Source organism: Cavia porcellus, unplaced genomic scaffold (assembly GCF_034190915.1).
Source record: "Cavia porcellus strain 051 isolate PalLab524CR breed Dunkin Hartley unplaced genomic scaffold, mCavPor4.1 scaffold_22, whole genome shotgun sequence".
NCBI classification, from domain to species: domain Eukaryota; kingdom Metazoa; phylum Chordata; class Mammalia; order Rodentia; family Caviidae; genus Cavia; species Cavia porcellus.
Genome location: NW_026947505.1, coordinates 50,503,966 through 50,526,008, shown reverse-complemented (window position 1 = coordinate 50,526,008; position 22,043 = coordinate 50,503,966). Strand labels below are relative to the sequence as shown.

The following is a 22,043-nucleotide window of genomic DNA, read 5'->3' as shown; positions in this document are numbered from 1 at the left end:
GCAGTATGAATATTACCTAATTTTGAAGAAGAAAAGATGAGGTAGGACTTAAAATTTAAGCATAGAAATACCTAATGAATGGAAGTTATTGAATGTTACTTGTTCCTCATCACCTCTATTGCAAGAGAAAGAAGATTAAAGCACATCAGCAAAGTTAAGGAAGCAACTTCATTTTCAAGAGGATTGTTAAACAAATATTGACAGATGATTTAGATTTTCCTTCCCTAGGAGTATTAAAAGCAAACAAAACTTTTGTGTATTATGGAGATTTGAGCACAGTGGTACACAGCTTAATCTCAACACTCAGGGATCCAGAGATTCAGAAGTTTGAAGTTTGCCTATACAATCCTTGAGAGAGAGAGAGAGAGAGAGAGAGAGAGAGAGAGAGAGAGAGAGAGAGGAGGGAGGGAGAGAGGGAGCTGGGTTCTCTTCTAGAGCTGCAAAATTAAAAGGTAGGTACGTGTCTTTTTATAGCAGATGAATATTCTGGATGGTTTCTGAAATTTTCTTTTGGCATCCAGGATATTAAAATATGTGGGGAATGGAGAGATAAATCTAAGAGTGTCTCCTATCAGTTAACTTTTGAATCATTTGTAGCTTCGTGGTAATTTCTGTTCTTTAAAATATTATTTTATCTTTATATAAGATGTGCTTTTCTTTTTTTCCTATTCTGCAGATTACTCGCCTTAAGATAGACAGGAATCCATTTGCCAAAGGCTTCAGAGACTCCGGAAGAAATAGGTAAGTCCTAATGAAAACCCTGGTTGTGATAAATGTATCTGCTATTGTGAATTTCCTTTACCAGCTAAATAGTTAAATTTGCTAACATTGTATGGAAATAATTTCTGATGAGAATTTAAGTTGGCTAATGCTTTTGTTCCTTGGAGATAAGTTATTTTTGGAGTGTAGTTGTGGCCTTCCGGTGAACTTTCACATATACTTCTGGGGTGAAGATGGACACTCGGAGGGCATGTTGCATGCTGTTTCTGAAGTGGCCTTGAAGAAGCTTGCCCAGCACATCCAGGGGCCTCCGTATTTCAAGGAAATAAGTTCTCTGCCTCTGCTATTGGTTTAGAATTTCCCTAGTGATGACACAACTGTCTATTGATTCTTTCTGGAAAGGCTGATTGGGGTCTCTTGTTAACTCAGATTTCCAACTGGAATATGAAACTCCTTCCTGTTGCCAAAAGAGCTGATGTTTTGTAGTTTCCAAATTTGTCTTGGCTCTGATGACAGTCACACACTTGTTTATTTTTTCTGTGTTGTGTTTTACGGTGTTTGTACAAAGTGGGAGAACAACAATAATGAATTCCACTCCATAACTTTTTATCAAAAAGCAGATCATCTAGTATGCCAAGAGTTTTTAAATTGATTGATATGATTCTATTCCACTGCAGTTCAGTGAAACATTTTCTAAAATAACTGTTAGTAATAGAATGTAATAATAGACTCATGCTCTCCAAATGCTTTTTGTGGGTAAGGCTTTGACTTCAGTGTTTTTAAAAGCATCTTATTTTTAAAAAGAACTGTTTGAAAAATTTTATTACTTTACTTCCCAGATTATTCTAACACTCTTTGAAAACTTAGTATTAATTGACTCTGTCTGCAAGAAATCAAAATCTCCAATTATTTTAAAGGCGATTTCGTTTGAAATTTTAGAGACAAAACAGTCAGATAATAGTCTAGATTTTTAGTACTTAGCTGATGAATTGGACATGGTTGAAGACAGAAATCTTTTCTCAGAATACACTCAATTGCTTGGAGAAGCCTGATGTCATTTTATATGTGAGACATCATTAAACACCAAGCAGTGTTTAAATGTGTAAGAAGTAAAATGTAATTAAATTAAAAATAGAGTAAACCATCAATTTAATGCAGATGGATCAACAAGACTGAACAACAGAAAAGACTTCTCTCTGAAATTCTTCACTCTGTAGAAAGATTTGTGGGTCATCCCACAAGTTGTCTTCTGCATTGAAATTATTTTATATATTTGCTTGGCTTTTGTTACGTTATATTAGCTACTGGATAACTTGATTTTGAGATTTCTGAAATTTTTAGCTTTCAGATTTTTCCATTTCCTGAAAATTGAATGCAAACTGAACCACAGTTTTGTAATGTAGATCATCATTTAGTGAAGGTGACTGGTGAGAACTTTGGGGTGATTCTTTTTCTACCTTGACAAATGCTTTGATGGAATCTCTTATGCCTTGGATTATCTCAGAATAATATTTAATCATTATCTTGAATTGGTTTCAGTTTATTTCTTTTTTGGGCAGAAAAATAATTTGTTAATACTCGGATACTCCAGTAGATAAACTCAGGTTTTGAGTTTACACCAGAAACAATATCCAAGGTATTTATTTATTTATTTATTTTTGTCTTTTTCCTTTTTATCGGTACCAGGGATCAAACTCATGACTGCCTGCTTGCAAGGCAGGTGCTTATGCCGCTGAGCTAAATCCCCAGCCCCAATATCCAAGGTTTGCTCCAGCAAAGATCTCACTGGAGGTCTCACTACTTCTAACTCGTTTATTTATTGCTTCATTTCTGAAGCAATAAATGAAACATTCTTAAAGTGTATAGACAGAAAGTAGCAGTGAATGAATCTTCTACAAGTGAGATGGAAGATGTACATGACAAATTTTCAGGAAGAAGTCTTGATATGAAAGCACAATGAAAGGACATTTGGTTATTTACATGTCATCAGGAAAAAAATGAGTAACATTAATGAAAGGAAACTACTAAGTCTCTTTGGTACAAAGTCAAAATGCTGGATTTGATATGATTTTTTTCTTCCCTTTGTTTCAGGAATGTGTAGGTGTAACATGTAATTGTGCTTGTTATTATTTATTTCCTGACTCTCCTAAAGTATTAAATGTTTGTAACAGGTACACAGAAAACAATGAATTATATTTTAACACTGTGATTAAAATTTTTTTTGATCCAATAGTTAATAATTTACTACAGAAGAAGTATAATGTGCTTATATATGGATGTTTTGCTACTAAAATAAAATTTTAACTTTTTGTCATGAAATTATGTCTTGCTTGTCATAGATAAACTTTTCACTGGTAATCCTTAAATGGTAAATGTCTTTTCTTTAATTAGTACACACTTGCAGTACCTACTGATTGCATGTATTGTGGGGAGTTGTACATATATAGAAGAATCTTAATTCTTCTATGTCTTTTTTTAATCCCCTAACCCTCTCCTCCCTTCACTTCTTCCATATATTTTCCCCCAATCCATTTGAAAAAAAATTCTACCTACTTCCTATGTATCTATATCCCATTTTGCACATTAAATACCTATAAATCAGTACTCTTGTTTAAAAAAATTGATCTTAACATTTTGACTGACAAATGTAAAAGGCATAAATATGAAGAAAAGAGATTTGGTTATAACCTTTCTAATTTATGTATTATTTTTCTTCTTGGAGGATGTAGTGGTTTGGGGAATATATAGGAGCACAATAATTTTTCATACATTAATAGAGATAAAAGTCCATGAGGAAAAAGTTCAAAATATTCCTTTATAACCCTGATTCTGTTTTTTAAAAAGAAAATACTTTTGGTTTTCCTCATATATGAAATAAACAAATCGAACAGGACCAGAAATCAACATGGTCATGTAATTGCCTAAACTTTATAAAACAATTTTCTTTAATTAAAAATTATCCTTTCCTAGCTATTTATGGCTCCACAGTCTATTTTATAGGAATCAGTAGCTTCAGCCTTTAAAAGCTCTCCTGCAAGACATTTGTTATGTGAGAGCAAATTTATGTGCTGAAAATAGTTACATTCTTCAGTCAGGCCTTAGGTTTGACCCTATAAAATTTTTTACTCAGGAAGGTACAAAAATTTCTTCTCTTTAAATACTTCAGGAAAAACATAACCATTTTACTAAATAAACTTGGTCATTTGATAGCATAAATTAGGGCGGTGATAAAATGTGGAAGTTGTTCAAAGGCACCTTGTATAAATTATCGCCTTGGCTACTCTCCTGCGGGAGGTGCCTTTCATCTTTTCTTTAACTAGATGAGAAAAAGTCTCCATTACTGGAGAAAATGAAGGCTTTTTAACAAAAGTCCAGATTCAGCTAATAAATATTTTATAACTGTTTCCTGCAAAATATCTGAAATCCTTTCTGAACTTGCAGTGTGAAATAGCAGCCTCAGGAAAAATATTAGTGGTTCTAAATCAGGCCACTTATAGATGTGTTACCTTAGAGCATCTCTTTAAAGCTTCAGGTTATATATTTGTGATACTTAATAACTTCTCAAGTATTTGGTTTATGGAAGTGAAGCGGAATAAAGTTTATATTGCTAAAGCAAATAATGCAGTAATGCACATTAATTTAGTTAGTATATTTCTAAGACCAGTGGATGCTTGTTACTTAGTAAACTTCAAGAGTGCTCCATAACTATTTTGGCATCTTTACTATTTAAATGTACCATTATCAAAATCTATCTATGTGGTGATAAAAAGTAGTTTTTAATAATAAATCTGTGTTTTAATTATCTTTTGCATTTAAAAACATCTTCTAGAAAGGTACAAATTTTTCATGGATATAAACTAAGCATAGAGTGATCAGCTAAACAACACTCAGCATTCATTAGGACAGTATTTTATGAAACCCACAGACAGTACAGAGCTTTGAGACTGCCTAGACCTGCCAAACCAGAAATCATTACGTTAGTAATACAGAAAATATAATTGTGTGACATAACTTTTGGTTTGAGTTATAGTTTTGTCACAGATTTTGATGTCTGATTTGGAAAACAAATCACTTAGAACAGAACAAGTTTTGAGCTAGAAGAGACTGCAGAGTTCTCATAGTCTAATCATCACTGTATAGGAAGCTGGAATTGAGAGGGGCTAAGACATTGACTTAAGGCCACACAATTATTTTAGTGACTTGCAGTCACAGCTCAGTCCAATCTAGTGTCCTTGTCACTAAATAATCCTTTCTGTAGTACACTGATTATGTTGTAAGCCAGTTTCTATTCTTCTCTTCAGGTAATCCAGGTTAAACAGGTTTTCTTCTGTGTCCTCCTTTCGCTTTGGCAGCCCCGAGGTAGCATCTGTGTGGAACTGGAAATGCCTCTTTGAACAGAAGCCCCCTGAGCTGGCAGTTGGAAAGATGGGTCATGCCCCTGTGTGAATTCAGGAGAGGATGTGTGTGTACACATGCTACATACCAACATGCCACATACTGCATAGCTGTTCTGTTACTAAGATGGGATGGGCATCCTCCTAAATGGCGACAGAAATCACTAAATTAATGGAGGCTCTACCCTGCACATTCTAATGTTCAAATTCTATGCGTAAAACCGTGGCACAGAAGGACAGTAATATGAGACAGTTTTATTTGCACAAACCACTTCTGATATAGGTGATAATGATTTTTGAGGGATGCTTTCCCTTAGTTTTAGTTTGTAGTTCATGATTTGGAGATACAGGGAATCCGCAGGATGCAGAAACTGAGTTAAAGCTATTAGACTATCTGACAGTCACAAGAGATATCTGAGATACTATTTGATACTCCGAGGAATTAGCCATTTCATACATTAGAGCAATAGATTTAGTGAAAAGCACAGTCTTACCTAAAAAATTTGTTTAGGGCTGAGGTAGTTGAGGGATGCGTGGGGAAAGTCTTAGGCTGTCTTGATAATGACAGATTAAGTGAAGATCCTTAATCCAAAAACCTAGAGGATTTAGTCATCTGATACATAAGAAGGGAAGCCTCTCAATCATCTGCGGCCATAAGGGATTTATGCATGTGTTTAGAGTAGCTGTTTTGTTTTAAAATATGCATGTCATATAAATAATCAGCTTATCTCACACTTTAAGCATACATTTATTAAGAATGTATGTTGAGGCTTTAAAATATTTTGTGATGTTAGTACTAACTCCATATACATGATAGCCATGTGAGATCTCCTTGCGGTGCTCCTGTTCACTGCCAGGATGGAAGGGGAGAGATCAGTGCTGCCCCCTCCTGGCCCTCTTGTTGCTAGAGAGACCATCAGGCCTGATTAGTGGTGAATACTGTGCCCTTTGAGTGGAGTTCGGTTTTCTTTGGATGATTTCTCCTGTGAGATGGGTGCTGTTGCAATGAGTGATGGGCAGAAATGTCATTTAGGAGAGGTTTTACAGGAGCATGGTTTGTGGTAAGAAGCCCTGTGATAGGGAAAAGGGTTCATTCCGGACCACTGCAGAGTGCTGGACTCAGCAGTCAGGAAGGACTTTCTTCACCTTGGCTCCTTAGCCAGAGGGACAGCTTTTCAACACTCAAGTTGGCTTCAGCTTTCAAGAATGTCAACAAGCATTTTGGTGACTTCTTAGTGCTTCCCCCCTCCCCCTGAACTGTTTCTTTCTACCTATAGCAAGCTTTTAAGGTGCCACCGTCAAGGATTCCCACCAGTGTTGTTTTCTGAGATGCTTATTACTGGTAAAAGCTCCAACTGCTCCTAACTAGACTACCCTGATCTTTCCATTTAGAATGGGTTTGGAAGCTTTGGTGGAGTCATATGCATTCTGGCGACCTTCACTACGGACTCTTACCTTTGAAGATATCCCTGGAATTCCCAAGCAAGGTAAATTCTTCCGATCAGTCGGTTCCTGCTTAGAAACTCAGGCACTAAGACATGCAGAAATCGTTGTTTATATCCAGAATGATAACCTCATCACCAGCATTCTCCTACTGCAGAATCCATTTCTTTTCTTGACGGAATGAGAATTGGTCATGAAAAATGATTGTTGTAGTCATAGGTTAAATTTTAGGTGTTTTGTTTTAGGTTGTTTATATATTTCATGAACTTGCTGTCACCCTTAAATCTCATGAAAATCAGAGGTTAGTGGTGGGCTATGAGGCCAGGTATACTTCATAAGAAACTGTGGTCCTAGCTGATTTCTTTCTTCTCTTCCTTCAAAAAAAAAAAAAATTGCCTCTAGGCAATGTTCTCCAGTTGGGTTTATGACAAGGGCTGGCACACTCTGGAAGACCTCTCTGGCTCTTCTCTGTATATTTCTAGGGCTTGTTTTTCTCAGAGAAGAATGGTCCCACTCAGTAAGACTCTGTTTTCTCCTGCAGTCAAGCTTTTTACCAGGATCCTGTCAACTTTCACTGAAAGTTTGTGTTTAGATTATTATCATTTGTCCTACTGGGATTTTAGGTTATTTTGAGATGGTATATAAAACACTGTGACTAGAAAGTTTTACAAGCTGTCTGGCCTTCAGTATTCTCTTCTGACCTTAAGTTCTATTATGTTTGCAAATATCAATCTGCCAGGAAATCCAGAAAAAAGCGAGTCAGTCATCATCACTATTATCTATTAGACTCAGGATTAACCACTGTCTCTAAGTTTCATAGGTCTGCTTTGGTGTTTGCATGTGTTTCACCAAGCTATTTTCTGGTTGGAAATGGCATTTTGAGGAGCTAGACTATAATTGTACTACGTGGCTGAGACCTGTAGTACCATAGTAATTAATACACGTGATTTCTGTAAAAAGCCACAGGTAAGTGTGAGGCACTTGTGACATTAACCAGTTCAGCTTTTGAGTTGTTTCTTTTTCTTTTTGAAAAGGCATTTGATCCAGAGTAAGCTTTAATAAAAGAAAAGCTAAAATATGGGTAGTAAAGGTCTTGATTATACTTTGTGAACAAGATACAAACTAAGTTGAAATTCATATTTTATGAAGTTACTGATAAATTGAATATTTGGCATTCATATTACTATAAATAAATAAATTTTGAGATTGCAAATTAAGACAGAAAATGTGAAAATTCTATGTGGTTATATCCTATTATTTTCTGCAATACAAAAATACATAATTCCCTAGGAAGATAATTTATCTTAAAATGTGAAGATCTGGGCTTAAATTACTTCAATCTGAATGCAGTGAGTTCATAAATTCCTAGTAAGCTGAGACCATCTCCTTGTCATCTTTGTAACACTCTGCCATCCCTGGTAGCAGGACATATCTACTGTGTTTTTACAAAATTAGAAGAAGGTGGGTGTGGAGTCATCCTTTACATTTCAGCTTCTTTTGTAGGCAATGCAAGTTCTTCCAGCTTACTGCAAGGTACTGGGAACGGTATTCCTGCCACCCACACTCACCTTTTGTCTGGCTCCTCTTGTTCCTCTCCTGCCTTCCATCTGGGGCCCAACACCAGCCAGCTGTGTAGTCTGGCCCCAGCTGACTACTCTGCCTGTGCCCGCTCAAGCCTCACCCTCAACCGGTACAGTACATCCTTGGCGGAGACCTACAACAGGCTCACCAACCAGACCAGTGAGACCTTCGCCTCACCCAGGACTCCCTCCTATGTGGGAGTGAGCAGCAGTACCTCCGTGAACATGTCCATGGGCAGCACTGATGGGGACACCTTCAGCTGCCCGCAGACCAGCTTGTCCATGCAGATCTCGGGAATGTCCCCCCAGCTTCAGTACATCATGCCGTCACCCTCCAGTAATGCCTTCGCTACTAACCAGACCCATCAGGGTTCCTATAACGCTTTCAGGTTACACAGTCCCTGTGCCTTGTATGGTTATAACTTTTCCACATCCCCCAAGCTGGCTGCCAGTCCTGAGAAAATTGTTTCTTCCCAAGGAAGTTTCTTGGGGTCCTCACCAAGTGGGACCATGACTGATCGACAGATGTTACCCCCTGTGGAAGGAGTGCACCTGCTTAGCAGTGGGGGTCAGCAGAGTTTCTTTGACTCTAGGACCCTAGGAAGCTTAACTCTGTCTTCATCTCAAGTGTCTGCACATATGGTCTGATGAAGCCTTTAAGTTAAACTGTATTTGAATCTATCTAATGTATTTTCAGTCTTTTTTAAAAGCAGCGTGAAGGAAATTATCTGTAGCTTGTAAAATGTATATATAATAGAGAATGAAGGCTCACTGATGTTTTTTACTTTCTCATGGTAAGATTGTAAACTATCTATGGTATATGTGTATACTGTATATAGAACGTGTGGCATTCTGAGGCCTCTATCTTCTCCCCTTCATCCAGCTCCACAGAGTGTTAGCACGCATGTAATATGTTTAATCAAATTCTTAGACTCTTTTGAAAGCAAAGTAATAAAATTGAAACTTGGAAATGATACTAACCAGATGAAGGCTTATAATTTAATTTATCAGGAAAATGATCTAAGCAGTTCATACTGAGTTTTTATAATCAGTCTAACTCTAACATAGAGAGTCTTGTGATTTCTGTAATTCTTGGACACAGTGTGGGAACCTAAATTGCAAAAGCCAGTTGAAGTCTTAGTATTAGTTCTGAGATATTTGTAATGTGGATTAACTTTTACATTCCTGCTTATTCTTATTTAGGGCAAATATTATGTGATTTAAGATCTATAAAATTCATAACTAACTGAAATTATTATTCTAAGAAAGGTGGAAGGAAAGCTTGTGCTTTTTTTTCACATTGTGTCAGGCAGGGAATAAATTTCCAGTATTTTGGATTTGTGGGTCATTTTATTTAGTTCATCAAATAGGCCATAAGAGAATATCCTACAAACATTCTTAAATTCCATTTTCTACCACAGAAGGAGGAACATATGAGTAATAAAAAAATCACTGTCAAATTCTTTGATTACAATGAAAAATGCTTCTTTTTTTAGCACAGAGAAATAATATCGTCAGCTTGTTCCTTAGGCTTCATGTAGTTTGGGTTTTCCTTAGATACTTTTTCTTTTATTGTAAAGCCCCCTGATCATGGTCTATGAGCAAAGAAAGGACGTTTGTGCTACTTACTGTATTTATGGCCGGTAACTCCTACAAATTGAAACTTTCCCCCCTCAACCTTCATCCCCCTGCCTGAATCTTATCCAAAGCAGAGGGTCTTAGGCCTTTATGGTGTAAGAGCTGCAAGGAATTTCAGAGGGTTATCTCCAGCAATCTGTCTTGTGGGGGTTGTAGTGAAAGGCCAAAGCCCATTATTATAAAGGCCTTCTTGGAGAACTAAGGAGGAAGATACTAATTATGATAAAAGAACTATAAAACTTTTAACCTCAACAGCATTTTTAACCTCCAAAATAAAGAAATGAAAATAGCATTACTTATTTTAAAATTTATAAAACAATATATATGTATATATATACATATATATGTGTGTGTATATATATAAATACATATATATACATATATATATGTATATATATATATATACATATATATATATAGCTTATGAGTTCAAAAGAAGTAACTTTGATAGCACATTGAGATAAATCGGAACAGCTAAGACTACATGATGAAGTACATTGCCCTTCTGTTGAGAAACTAAAATGATACATCTTCCTGTCAACTGATTGCATTTAATATATTTGACAAGCAAAACATGCGTGATTGCCTTTCACTGTTTCGCAGTTGCTTCCTCTCATTCCTAGTTTAGATGGGAAAAGGGTTAGCTCATGATTTGCGTCTTTACTTTAAATGACCACCGTAGCTAGTTTGAAAAGAATTTGCACAGAATGTGACTCTGTTTGGAGATACTGAAAAGTTTTTCTCATGGATTCTACAGGCTGTTCATCAAGTTAATATTGACCTTTAAAATTAGCATGAAAGAACATGAAATATTTTCAGTAGATAGATCTGTATAAGATTTTGTGTAGGATATTAATAGCTTTGACAACAATTTGGGAAAAACTTTGAGAATATCTATTTTAGCCTTAGTTCTTGGTATATATAATAGAGAATACTATTCCATTCTGAGAAGTCAAGGAAAGCAACGCTTTATATTCATATGTGTTAGTAATCAGAGCATTTTCTTTTTGCTGTTGATAATTTGAAATGACCACAATATGAATAGAATTCTATTAATCTTTTTTTGGTAAAATTTAGCAATATTGTACAAATGCCGTTTCTTTTAGATTTTACTGTAAATATTCATTACCGTGTCACTTCAAAGACTAACATTTTATTGTTATATTAAATGACATACATTGATAATTATAATTATATAACTGTATTTTATTAAAAAATGCCTAAGAAATTATATTAAAGTGTGTTATTAAACCCTTTTATCATTTTGGAGAATAATCAATTTAAGTGTCTATAAGTATTGTTCCAAAAATAAGCACACATGTGCAGACCCCAAACACAAATTTGATAGCTCTCAATTACAAAGCAGGGAGAAATGGGCCTGCTGTTCATTTTGTCATGTGTTAAATATAATTCTTTTGTGTCTTGACCATGTCATTGAAGGTGAAAGCCCTGACAGATGTTGAACACATGAAAATTAGGATGTGAGAGGAGGAGGGAGGGTGGTATGTTTTGTTTCAGATCCAGGACACAAAGGCAAAGATACAAGAATGAAGCCCTTGCACACTGACTGGTGATGACAGATTACTTCTGGCCCCTTGAGTGGAAAACATTCCAAGGGACATCATGATGGGATGAGGTTGCTGCTATCAAAAGCAGTCACATTCTGAAAATTAACACTTGCTTCCATACAAGCTCCCTCGCAGAGGTCAGCAGCTTTTCACAAGTGGGGCACCCAGTTGCTGACCCCTGATTTCTGGAATGTAGGGGGTCAGAAGACCTTGATGGCTCCCAGAGGAGGCACAGTATACCCTATATAAAGAAAAATTACACCCTATATTGATGAATTTTCAAGAAAAAGAAACCTCACTTTCCAAATTCAAATAGCTCATCATGACTCTTTAGACAATCCTATCAATAATGCTGTATAACATAAGTAGTAACTTTGGAGATAGCTGGAAGTTTGATAGCAGGAGAAAAGGGGTAATTTTTTAATCAGCGAGTTCTGGGAAGAGTTGGGAGGGAAGCGAAGGTGTAAGACAGCTCTGTCACTGAGCTTCAGATTCTCATGAAGTCCTGGTACAAACCCATTAAAAATAGTTATTTCATGAGATTCTTTCAGAAGCCGTGATAGAGTTGGTGAATGGTACACTGATGGTATACTTGGAGAGTTTGTAAAGAAATCTTTATTTTGAAGTGTAACAAATGTATTGAGTTTCTGCATGAGGAATTTATTGGCTCATCTACATGAACATTTTCCTAAGCTTTCTGTTAGGAATTAAATAATTTAAGTTGTTACCATGCATCTTAATCTTCATTGATCATTTTGTTTAAAAATAAGTGTTCAGATAAGTTGAGAGTGTAGTGAACAGTTAAATAGATGTACATGATTATAGTGTCCTAGGAGTGAAAAGTTTCAAAATGAACTACCAATAATAAAGATGAACAAATAATATAATTTCAAATAAATAAACATCCAAGAGATGCTAAACTTAGTATCCCTCTACATTCTGATGAATTTTCAGATATTTTCTTTTTGTGGAATTTTCTGATGGTGAAAATATCATTGCCTTGGAAATTAAGGAAGTTGCCTTCAAACCATAGATTTTGTAATCCTTATTTGTGGAGAAAATAAGCTACTTTAGGTCTCAGGTTTTTATATGTGACAGGAGTGACTAGGAAGAGAATCTTCACCATTGCTTTGGTTTCAAATTTATATGATCGTTGTGTACAAACATTTAACTCAATATGAGGAAGCTAATTCATATGTTGGAATATATGTCTTATTTTTGGATATACATATCTATATCTTTACAAAGAATACAACAATACCAGAATAACTTTAAAATTATTGGATCACTTAAAATCTATCCTTTAAATGCAATTATGTTTTATTAAGTTATGATATGTAGGACAAATTTTAGTATTTAAAAGAAGGTACACTTGCAATGTATTTGCTACTTTATAGTGAATAAAAACATACAATTTCCTTTTCATAATGCTCTAATTTCATGGTATAAATGATATCATTGGAAAGTAGGGCAATCTAGTAAAATATCTAGATATCATTCCAAACTCATTCAAAATACATTTCAATCCTGCAAAAACACTTGGCTTGTCTTTCTGAAGGATTTTATTCATGCTGAGACTCAGATATGATAACATGAAGAAGTTTATTACTGAACAATTTACTGCAGAGGTTAAATGTGACTAGATCAACACAGACATTCTATGCCATTTTTAATCATATTTTTCTGATCACTAGAATAACATTAATAAGGCCAAGGCATTTTTCTAGATATCTGCTTTATATAATTCACATGTTCACATACACAATTCACCTATCTAAAATGAATAATTCAGGTATTTTAAATACATCCACAGAGCTGTGTAACCATTCCCAGAATCAATTTTGAATATTTCTGTCACCCTGAAAAAAAAGCTTCCAGCCTAGCCGCTTAATAGTCACCTCTTTTCTGTCAACTTCTTTCTTTCTTTTTTTTTCTTTATTTGTTTTTAGTTTTGTTTTGCTTTTGTTTTGGAGACAAGGTCTCCCTAAATCAGCCTCCCAGAGTACTGGGATTACAGGAGCACATCACTGTGCCCTGCTTTTAAGTATAGTTTTATTTTATATATTTATTTATTTTGGTACCAAGGATCAAACTCACAACCTCACACTTACCAAGCAACCACTTGAGCCACTGAGCTAAATCCCTGGCCCTAACTTCTTTCTTAGTCTTAAGTCCAAAGCAGCAACCATTAATAGACTTTCAGCCATATAGATCTGCTTATGCTGGGAATCCCATGTAAATGGATTCACAGAGGATATTTTCCTTTGTGACTGGTTTCTTTCACTTGGCATGCTTTCAGGGCTCATACATGGTGTGGCAAATATCAATAGTTCATTTGTGGATGTGATCAACATTGATGCTGAATGTTTAGAAATCTAATTACAGTAAAAGACATTGTCATTAATGCCCCTCAGAAAGCTTCACCTTAGCTGGGCATAGTGGTGCACACCTGTAATCCCAGCACTCTAAAGGCTTAGGCAGGAGGGAATGCCTCAATTTTGAGGCTACACAGTGAGTTCAAGAATAATCTTAACTAGAACAAGACTCTGTTCCAACAAAACAAAACAAAACAAAACTTCAGAATACTCAAAAGCTCCTCCTTGCTTCAAATACTCTTAGCCCATTGTTCTTGCAATTTTGAACCAATTAAGTCCTTCCTGAGTGTCTTTACAATCGCTGATGAAAAATACTGTGCATACTGCTGCCCGGTAACATAAAACATAAAAACAGGTTTTTGAAAAACATTTGGATGTGTTTATATTCAGCTTGTTCACCAGATCTGGCACCATGCCATTTCTGGCCATCCCCAGGGTCAAAATGACGGTGAAGGGTAAACCCTTTTAGTTGATTGAAGACATGGAGACAGCCATGAGAGCACAACTAAGGACAATCATGAGCGTGGGCTTCCAGAGCTGCTTCAAAGTGACAAGAACAATGGGTAAGTGTGTGGAAAACAAGGGGTAGTTTTTGCTTTGTTTTGTTTTTCAGGGGCATTGGTGACAATGCGTCCTTTACTGTAATAAAATTTTTAAATTTAAACATTCACTGCATTTTTTAATCACACCATATTTGTAATGCTAATTACATCCACTGTAGAATATACACAACTTGTTTATGCATCATTTGATAGACATTTGACTTTTTTCCACCTTTTAGCCGGGGTAAACTTGCACGCACAATTTATTGTATAGGGATAAGCTTTCATTTCCTTTGAGTATATTATACCTAGGGGTAGAATTTTAAAGTGTTGAGGTAATCTTTTGAGGAATTACTAGCTTGTCCAAAGTACTTATATCATTTTATATACTTACAGCAGTGGAGGGTTCTGATTTCCCTACATTCCTGCTGACAGTTGTTATTATAGATCTTTTTAAAATTATAATAAAGAGACCATACTGTGATACCTTATTGTGGTACTGATTTGCATTTACCTAATGACTAATATGGTCAAACATCTTTCCCTGTGTTTTATTGTTCATTTATGTAGCTTCTTTGGGGAAATAATCTTATCTATTTAGATGCTTTGCCTATCTTATAAATGGGTTCTTTCATTATTATTGAGGTATAAGATTTCTTTATACAGACTAGATTTATGTCTCTTATCAGATAATGATTTGTAAATATTTTCTTTTATTTTGTAGGTGGTCTTTCAACTTTCTTGATGATATGTTTTGGAGCACAAAATATCTTAATTTTTGAGGAAGTTCAATGTATTTCTTCAGTTATGTTTATTCTTTCTTCCTTTATTTGTGAGGGCTAAGCCATTTTCATTATATTTTGATAAATTATTTTAATCTACCATTTCAAATTCTTAGTAGTAGTAGTAGCAGCAGTAGAAGTGAATTTTAGAAGTGCTTTTTGGGTGTGTAGATTTAACAGTACTTGATAAATTGCCCTTCTCCCCAACACACCTGAAATATTCTTGGAAAATAAATTATTGTTCAATATCTTAAAGGGCAGATAAAAGCACCCCAAAGCATTATGAACTTTTTAGAATTCCATAGAATATTACTGACATTTTCAATATTTATCCAATCCAAAATATTTGTTAAGGATTTACTATTTTCTTGGCATTATTTTAGGTATTTGGGGTATAATAATAAACAACACTGCTGGTGTTCCCAAATTGCTTATAAAAATTGAAATAATGATTTACTAACAGAAAAAAATAAATCTCATTCTCCAATACATCACAGTTGGTGGGAAAAAGAGTGTTTCTTTTTGGCTTTTCTGGGAGTTGGTGCCCTTGCCCTTATTTTGCTGTACATGTCCCAGATGGTCACTCCAGACTGCTTGCTCACGTGCCAGGTACAACAGGGATACATTATCACCTTAATTTTAAGTTTGTTTTGTGGTTTTCTTTGGAAACCTTAACATCATTTAAACTGCCCCCTTCCCTTATTTTTTCGATTTGGCTCTGTTTACAGAACGGTAATGAGATATGTCTCTATTTTTAGCATGAAAAGAAAACCTTGATTCTTTAGGGTTTTGGAAAACTCCTGAACATTTTTAAGGTATTTGGTAAAGCAGATTGCAGTGATGTATAGATTCATTTGCCTTAATTTGCTCAACTGAACTTCAAGGAAAAGTTAGTTGCATAGTCTGCTTTGCAAACAAAGACTCTCATTCTTCAACAATAAACAGCGGCTTAAAAGATGGTTCTCTCAGGGAATGTTACAAAGCTTCAACAGTTCTCACTAGTTTGGCTTACATCTAGATGTCCCCCCAAAGTGTCATGAATTCATAGGCAGGGCTTTGAATATGGATTATGGGTATGAGAACTGTTATGATTAAGAACTGGTGGTCAATTTAACGCCAGCTGGATTACATCAGCATGGCATTGAGTGAAGATGCTCCACCTGAGGAAAGTTGCCAGGATAAATAGGTGGAGAAGAAGGGAGGTGTTTGGGGGTTGAGGTGTTAAGGAGGCATTGTGGGTTCTCCTACGAGTTGCTGTTGAGCTGTTGGTTCTCCTGGAGAAGCTTTGGTCCTCACATCGAGCATTGCTTCCTGGCTCCGGAGGGGAAGACATGTGCTGCTTGGTCTCCAGGATGAACTCGTCACATTGGCTTCCTGGCACGTACCTGACTGTGCTTGTCATCGGAGGAGCTCGGGGCCTCCAGATCGGTGAGGATGGCTGTGGTGCCTTTCAGGACAGCCCTGGTCTTTGTTGTGAGTGTGACTCCTCATCTCCAGCATGGAACCCTCATCCCACTAGCACAGCTCCTTCATCCTGCTGGCATAGACTTTCTGGCTTCCACCGCTGACCCTTTGGTCTTCCGGGCACGGATCCATAAAAGAGACTGGTGTGAGTCCTTCTTGTGGACTCTGGACCTCCAGTTGGACTCGTGGGAAGCATTGTCCTGAGCTCTGGGTTTTTATCTGGACTCATGTGGGACACTGCCTTGGGATTTAGGCTCTTGACTAAATAATCTATGTCTTTGGTGTTGCGGAGAGATTTCCTGCATTTTCCTGTGTTAACTCCCGGTGACCATTATAAAAAACATTATAAACTCCATGTCCTAACTCTAATTGTTCTCTGTGTACAACCCCTAAGTACAATAAGAACATAGATTAAGGGTATGTGATAACTAAATTAGTCTACTGATTGATTTAGCTTAGTTCTGGGTGTGGATAACAAGAAAATCCACTCTGGGTGTGAGTGGCGCCAACCAATAGGCTTATAGCCTGAATACAAGGGAAAGGGAGGTGTGCTGCTCTTGCTTCACTGAATCCTGCCTGTTATGCCATGGACTGTTTCTTCTCTGCCATGCCCTGCTGCTCTGCTTCCCTGCCTTGAAGCCAGCCAACTATGAAACCTCTACAAATTATGAACTAAAATAAACCTTTCTTCCTTTAATTTGTGAATGTTGGATATTTTGTCTTGGCATGGAGAACAGTAAGTAAGATGCTTGTCTTAATGAAGGTTGGCTCACAATGAATGAACATCATGACAGATTCTTTTATATGCTTTTGCTTATTTTTTGTAAATCTGATGATCTTTGTGTGTAGAAAATAGAAAAAACTAGAAATTATCCATGTTCAAATGTTTTCTGTCTGCTCAATTTTATCTTGAGGATATGAAGAGGGGACAGAAATAAAAACATAAATATTTGGAATTGGAAAGTCCCATGAAGGAGGAAAGGCATGAAGACACATGTGAGGTCCTGAGGTCACTATTTTAACCCATATACAAGCTTCAGTGAATATAGACAACAAATTCAGTGGCAGCCTTTTTGACAGTTCTCTTTGAGTATTTTCAAGCTTCTTAATCTTTGCATATTTCTGTCAATCTTTAATATCCTTCCTTATTTATCTTCTCATTTGCTTTTCCTTAGTGAAGCCTTTCCCAGTTTCCATCCTTTTTATCACTGTTTCCTCAGGAGATTTAAACTCTTTCTCTAAAAATGTATCACAATACTCTACATACTTCTTTTAAAAAATACAGCTTCACATATGCTTCTCATGCATGGCCACAGCCCACCTGTGTTGAGAATCCATATGGGAAGGTGCTGTGTATAATTTATTTTGAGCCTAGCACTTAAAAAAACAGAAAAAAGTGACTATTAAAGAAATGTATACAGGAGACACCTTCTGGGACTGTATGAGCTAATTGCACAGGTGATCAGATCAGGGGCTGTGGTACTCTAACTGCTATGAGTTGCACAGGTGATGATGCTGATGGATGCTAAGACTGTGCTGGAGAGGTGGTAGGGAAGCAGTAGGCACCTTAGGTGGCTGGTGGCTCAGCCTGCATGCTGTTCCAATGAGTGGGAGCCATGCAGAAGGCGAGGACTGAGCTTCTATCTGTATTTGTCCAGCATCATGAACATACATCTGATGTGAAGGGTGTGATATGAAGGTCACATTCAGCTGTTCCAAGAAAACATAAAGATTAGAGACTTGCAACAGGAAAGCAGAGAACTGTGGGTTTCCTTGGAGGAACATAAAATGCTTCGGAACTGGAATCCTGGAATATGTTATAATTAATGTTATTAACAAAGCAATGGATGCAGAGCCAGTCCTAAAAATTTGCAAGTCTCACTCTGCAGAAATTGAAAGTCAAATTGACACAATCTGTGAAATAGGAGAAGTGAAGAGAAAAGTCTTTGAACCTTATGAAGAAAGAAAAAAAAAAACTGCCTTTCAGAGAACTCCTAATCCTTGAGGAACTGGAGAGGTCTCCGGGGCTTGTGTGATTTTATTATTCTGTATTATAAAACAAACTTCTTCAGGGTAAAATACTTACTGCTGTACAACTTGTTTGTACATCTGCACAACTAATAACCTACAAGTACCCATGTTAAAAACTTGGATGATGATGAATTTTGTAAGAGTCTGAAAAAACTAACACAATTAGAACTTGAAAATAAAAAACTCAGAATTATTATTCATCAGTATTGAGTCACTTCAGATCAGAAAGGAAAGCTCAATGGGCACTCCTTCTCAACCCATCAAATAACTGAAATTCTATCAGGGAAGGCAGTCTTCTCCATTTGAGCAATGTCATTTCAGTATCTTGCCTCAGATTAGATTTAGTGTTGATTCAAGGCATCAAGTGGCAGTTTATAATTTCTACTCAGTAACTCTTGTCTACAATACTACTTTTTATTTTTGCTTCTGAAACCTTAAATCACACAAACTATGTTTTCAGCTCGTTTTTTGCTTTCACATCTTTGAAATTTTGAATATTTTATTGTTAACTCAGTAATTTTATTTTACATAGTATTGTAAAATATACATCTAAGAACCTTTTTAAAAATTTAACTTTTTAAAAAGGAGTATATACATAGATAAATGTGTGAATAAATGAATAAATAAATGAAGTTTGTCAGCCGAATACAAATCCTAAAATTTGGGTGGTCTAGAGGTTTTGCTTGGTAAACTGCCCATTTTCCATATCAGATGAGACACAGAAGAGGCTAGTTTCCTCAAATTAAAAAAAAAAGGAAAGGCTTCATTCTTTTGTTTCTTTCTCTTTTGCTTGAGCAGTCTTATGATCACAGGATTATGATTGGCATCTATTTAAAACTCTCCTCCTTGCACTATATTTTACTATCAACACTTTCCAAAACTATTAGAATGTTATAGATTCTAAATGGGGACTATTCCTAAGAGAAGAAGGTATCACATGTAATTTAGAAATCCCTGAATCTGGAGAGCGCCAGAAGATTAACTGAAAGAACTATTTAATGTAGAAATAACATGGGGAAATGAGTTTTTCTTAACCTAGAGCATGAGTTATCCATAGATGTAGTGTTGACTGTGGTGAGATAGTTGGATGATTGAGAAACTCAGCATTCACAAGAGATGAGTATATTGCACCTTGGTAGTTATTCAATAGGGATGCTGAAAACATTGTCACATTAAGATACTAACATGGGTACTTGTAATTTATTAGTTGTGCAGCTGTACAAGCAAGTTGCTAGAGCAGTAAGCATTCTACCTAGAAGAAGTTTGTTTTATAATACAGAATAATAAAATCATACAAGCCCTGGAGACCTCTCCAGTTCCTCAAGGATTAGGAGTTCTCTGAAAGGCGGTTTTTTTTTTCTTTCTTTCTTCATAGGGTTCAATGACATTTTGAAGAAAACTTTTTCTTGGAGAAGAACTATACATATCAGTTAATATAATAGCTGGCACCATGTTATGAATGAGTGGCTTAGATGAGTGAGGTAACTGGGACATACATGTTATTTTTTGTCCTCTGAAACACATGGAGTATTTTGGCTTGGATTTTCCTTGGATTTTACTAGTAAAGGCCACCTGTGAGGTTGGGACTTAAAAGTATCAACTTGGGAGCAGTGGATAAAGGACAAAGAAAGCAGGAAGCCTTTTAGAATTTCCTAGTAAGCATTTGCACCATAGCTCTGAGCATGTACCAGGTTTCGTTCAGATTAAAATTGCTATATTTTATTTCAAATCTTTTTTTTGTTTTCTGTGTGTGTGATGCAGCTGTCATAACTTGAGTGGGGAGAAGTGTAAGTAGCTCTTTGAGTTCCTTGCTATAAGTGTTTGCTTATTTACACAAAGTTCAGTCGTTCACTCATCCCTGTATTTAGTGTTTGTTTGGCATTTCTCATGTTCTACATTCTGTTGTTAGAGATACAATGATGAGGAAGGAAAATTTATCCTTTGAGGGAAGTTTTGAGCCTCATCAGTGCAAAAATACATAAAGGTCATACAATGTGGTCAATGTTAAAAGATAGATATATGCTAAGGGTGTTGGGAACATCAGAAGATTCTACTAGAGTCATATGAGAAACAAAAGAAATCAAGCAGAGTTCTGAAGATGAGAGACCATTTGATATAGACCAAGGAAATGTGGTACAAGTAGAGGTTAAGTATACTGGAAGGATACTGTCCAAAAGAACTTGCTGCATGCTGCAAATATTTTCTATCTATTCTAGCCAATCAGTGATCACTAGATTATATGGCTGTTGAGCACTTGAAATGTGACTGGTCTGAAGTCTAAATTTTATTTAACACAAATTAATTCTAATTTAAATTTAATCTCGTGCCTAGTGGCTACCATGTCAGACAGTGAAGCTTCTAAGATAGCTTCAAATAATGTGTGTCCTAAGAAAAGTATGGATAATGGGCAATTGGGGAGATTAGCTTCTTCAACAAACAGTGTGCATAGTGCTTATGCAGAGTTATTATGAGTGGGTGGTAATTCTATGACTGTAACGACAACTAATGTTGCATGATTCTGCCAGGTAACTCATTCATGATGAATAGGTTTATTGGGCACTTAGGCAGTTGCTTTGTTCTCCACTTAGTCTTGTCACATAATTGTCCAGCCATGACCTAGGTCTCGTGTTTTTTCTTTTCTATCAAGCAGAAGCCATAAAAATTCCTTCTTGGGAGTTACACACTAATCTCCTTTGAAGTGTTTTGTTTTGGGAAAAGCAGCTATTAATACTGAATAGGAAAAACTGTCCAAGGTGTCTATGACTACTTTCCTGGTGAAGGAGATGCTCACGCCTTGCTCTCTCTCTCTCTCTCTCTCTCTCTCTCTCTCTCTCTGTCTGTCTCTCTCTCTGAAAAGAAGAAGTTTGGCTACTGTTGTCAAATTTGGCTTCCCTTGTCAAACCAGAACAATCATTTATTTCATTTACTTGTGAATGTGATTCTTTTTCTTGTCTTACTTCCATTGAATATATTAAGAAAAGAATTCTTTTCTGGGAAAGATGGGGAAAAAATAAAGCGTTTCCCTCATATAAGGTGTAAAAGCCACCTAGATTTTGCATCAGCACACAATATTTATTCTCATATATTATTTCATTTCTTCTTTCCAATAGTTCTGTGAGATGCTTTTGTTTATATTGTATAAATGAGGAAATTGAGGACCATATAATTTAAAGACCTGCCTAAAATCACTTGAACATCAAGTGACACGCTGGGATGAAGCCTGTTTTCTGATGTCTAAATGTTATCTGACAATGTGAAAAGGATATTAGAGCAATAACAACCCCTAGGGAAATAAACAATTCTGACAGGAAGTAGAAATAAGAGAAAGGAAAGTAAAGGGAAATGGAGAAGACACTCTCCTTGTTGATATTTTTCTCTTCTGGTGGAGATTCAAGACACTACAGAAAACCTTTGCTCTGAGAAAGACCAGTGGATGGCTATTGACCCAGAAGCTGGGTTCACATGAATCTTATGTCCTGGATATCACGTGATTGACAGTGTAGGCA

General features: G+C 36.2%; 1 protein-coding gene across 2 annotated transcripts in view; it reads left to right on the top strand.

Moving 5' to 3' along the window:
• Positions 1-11,032, top strand: part of Tbx18 (T-box transcription factor 18) — a 29,007-nt gene extending 17,975 nt beyond the window's left edge. The window contains exons 6-8 of one of the 2 annotated variants that reach the window (XM_063233175.1): positions 677-741; positions 6,507-6,601; positions 8,049-11,032. In XM_063233175.1, coding sequence (XP_063089245.1) covers positions 677-741; positions 6,507-6,601; positions 8,049-8,785 — 897 coding nt within the window. In that variant the 3' untranslated portion in view covers positions 8,786-11,032. The remainder of the gene's footprint in view (positions 1-676; positions 742-6,506; positions 6,602-8,048) is intronic. The other variant, XM_003474893.4, reaches the window with a different exon arrangement.
• Positions 11,033-22,043: the final 11,011 nt, after the last annotated feature.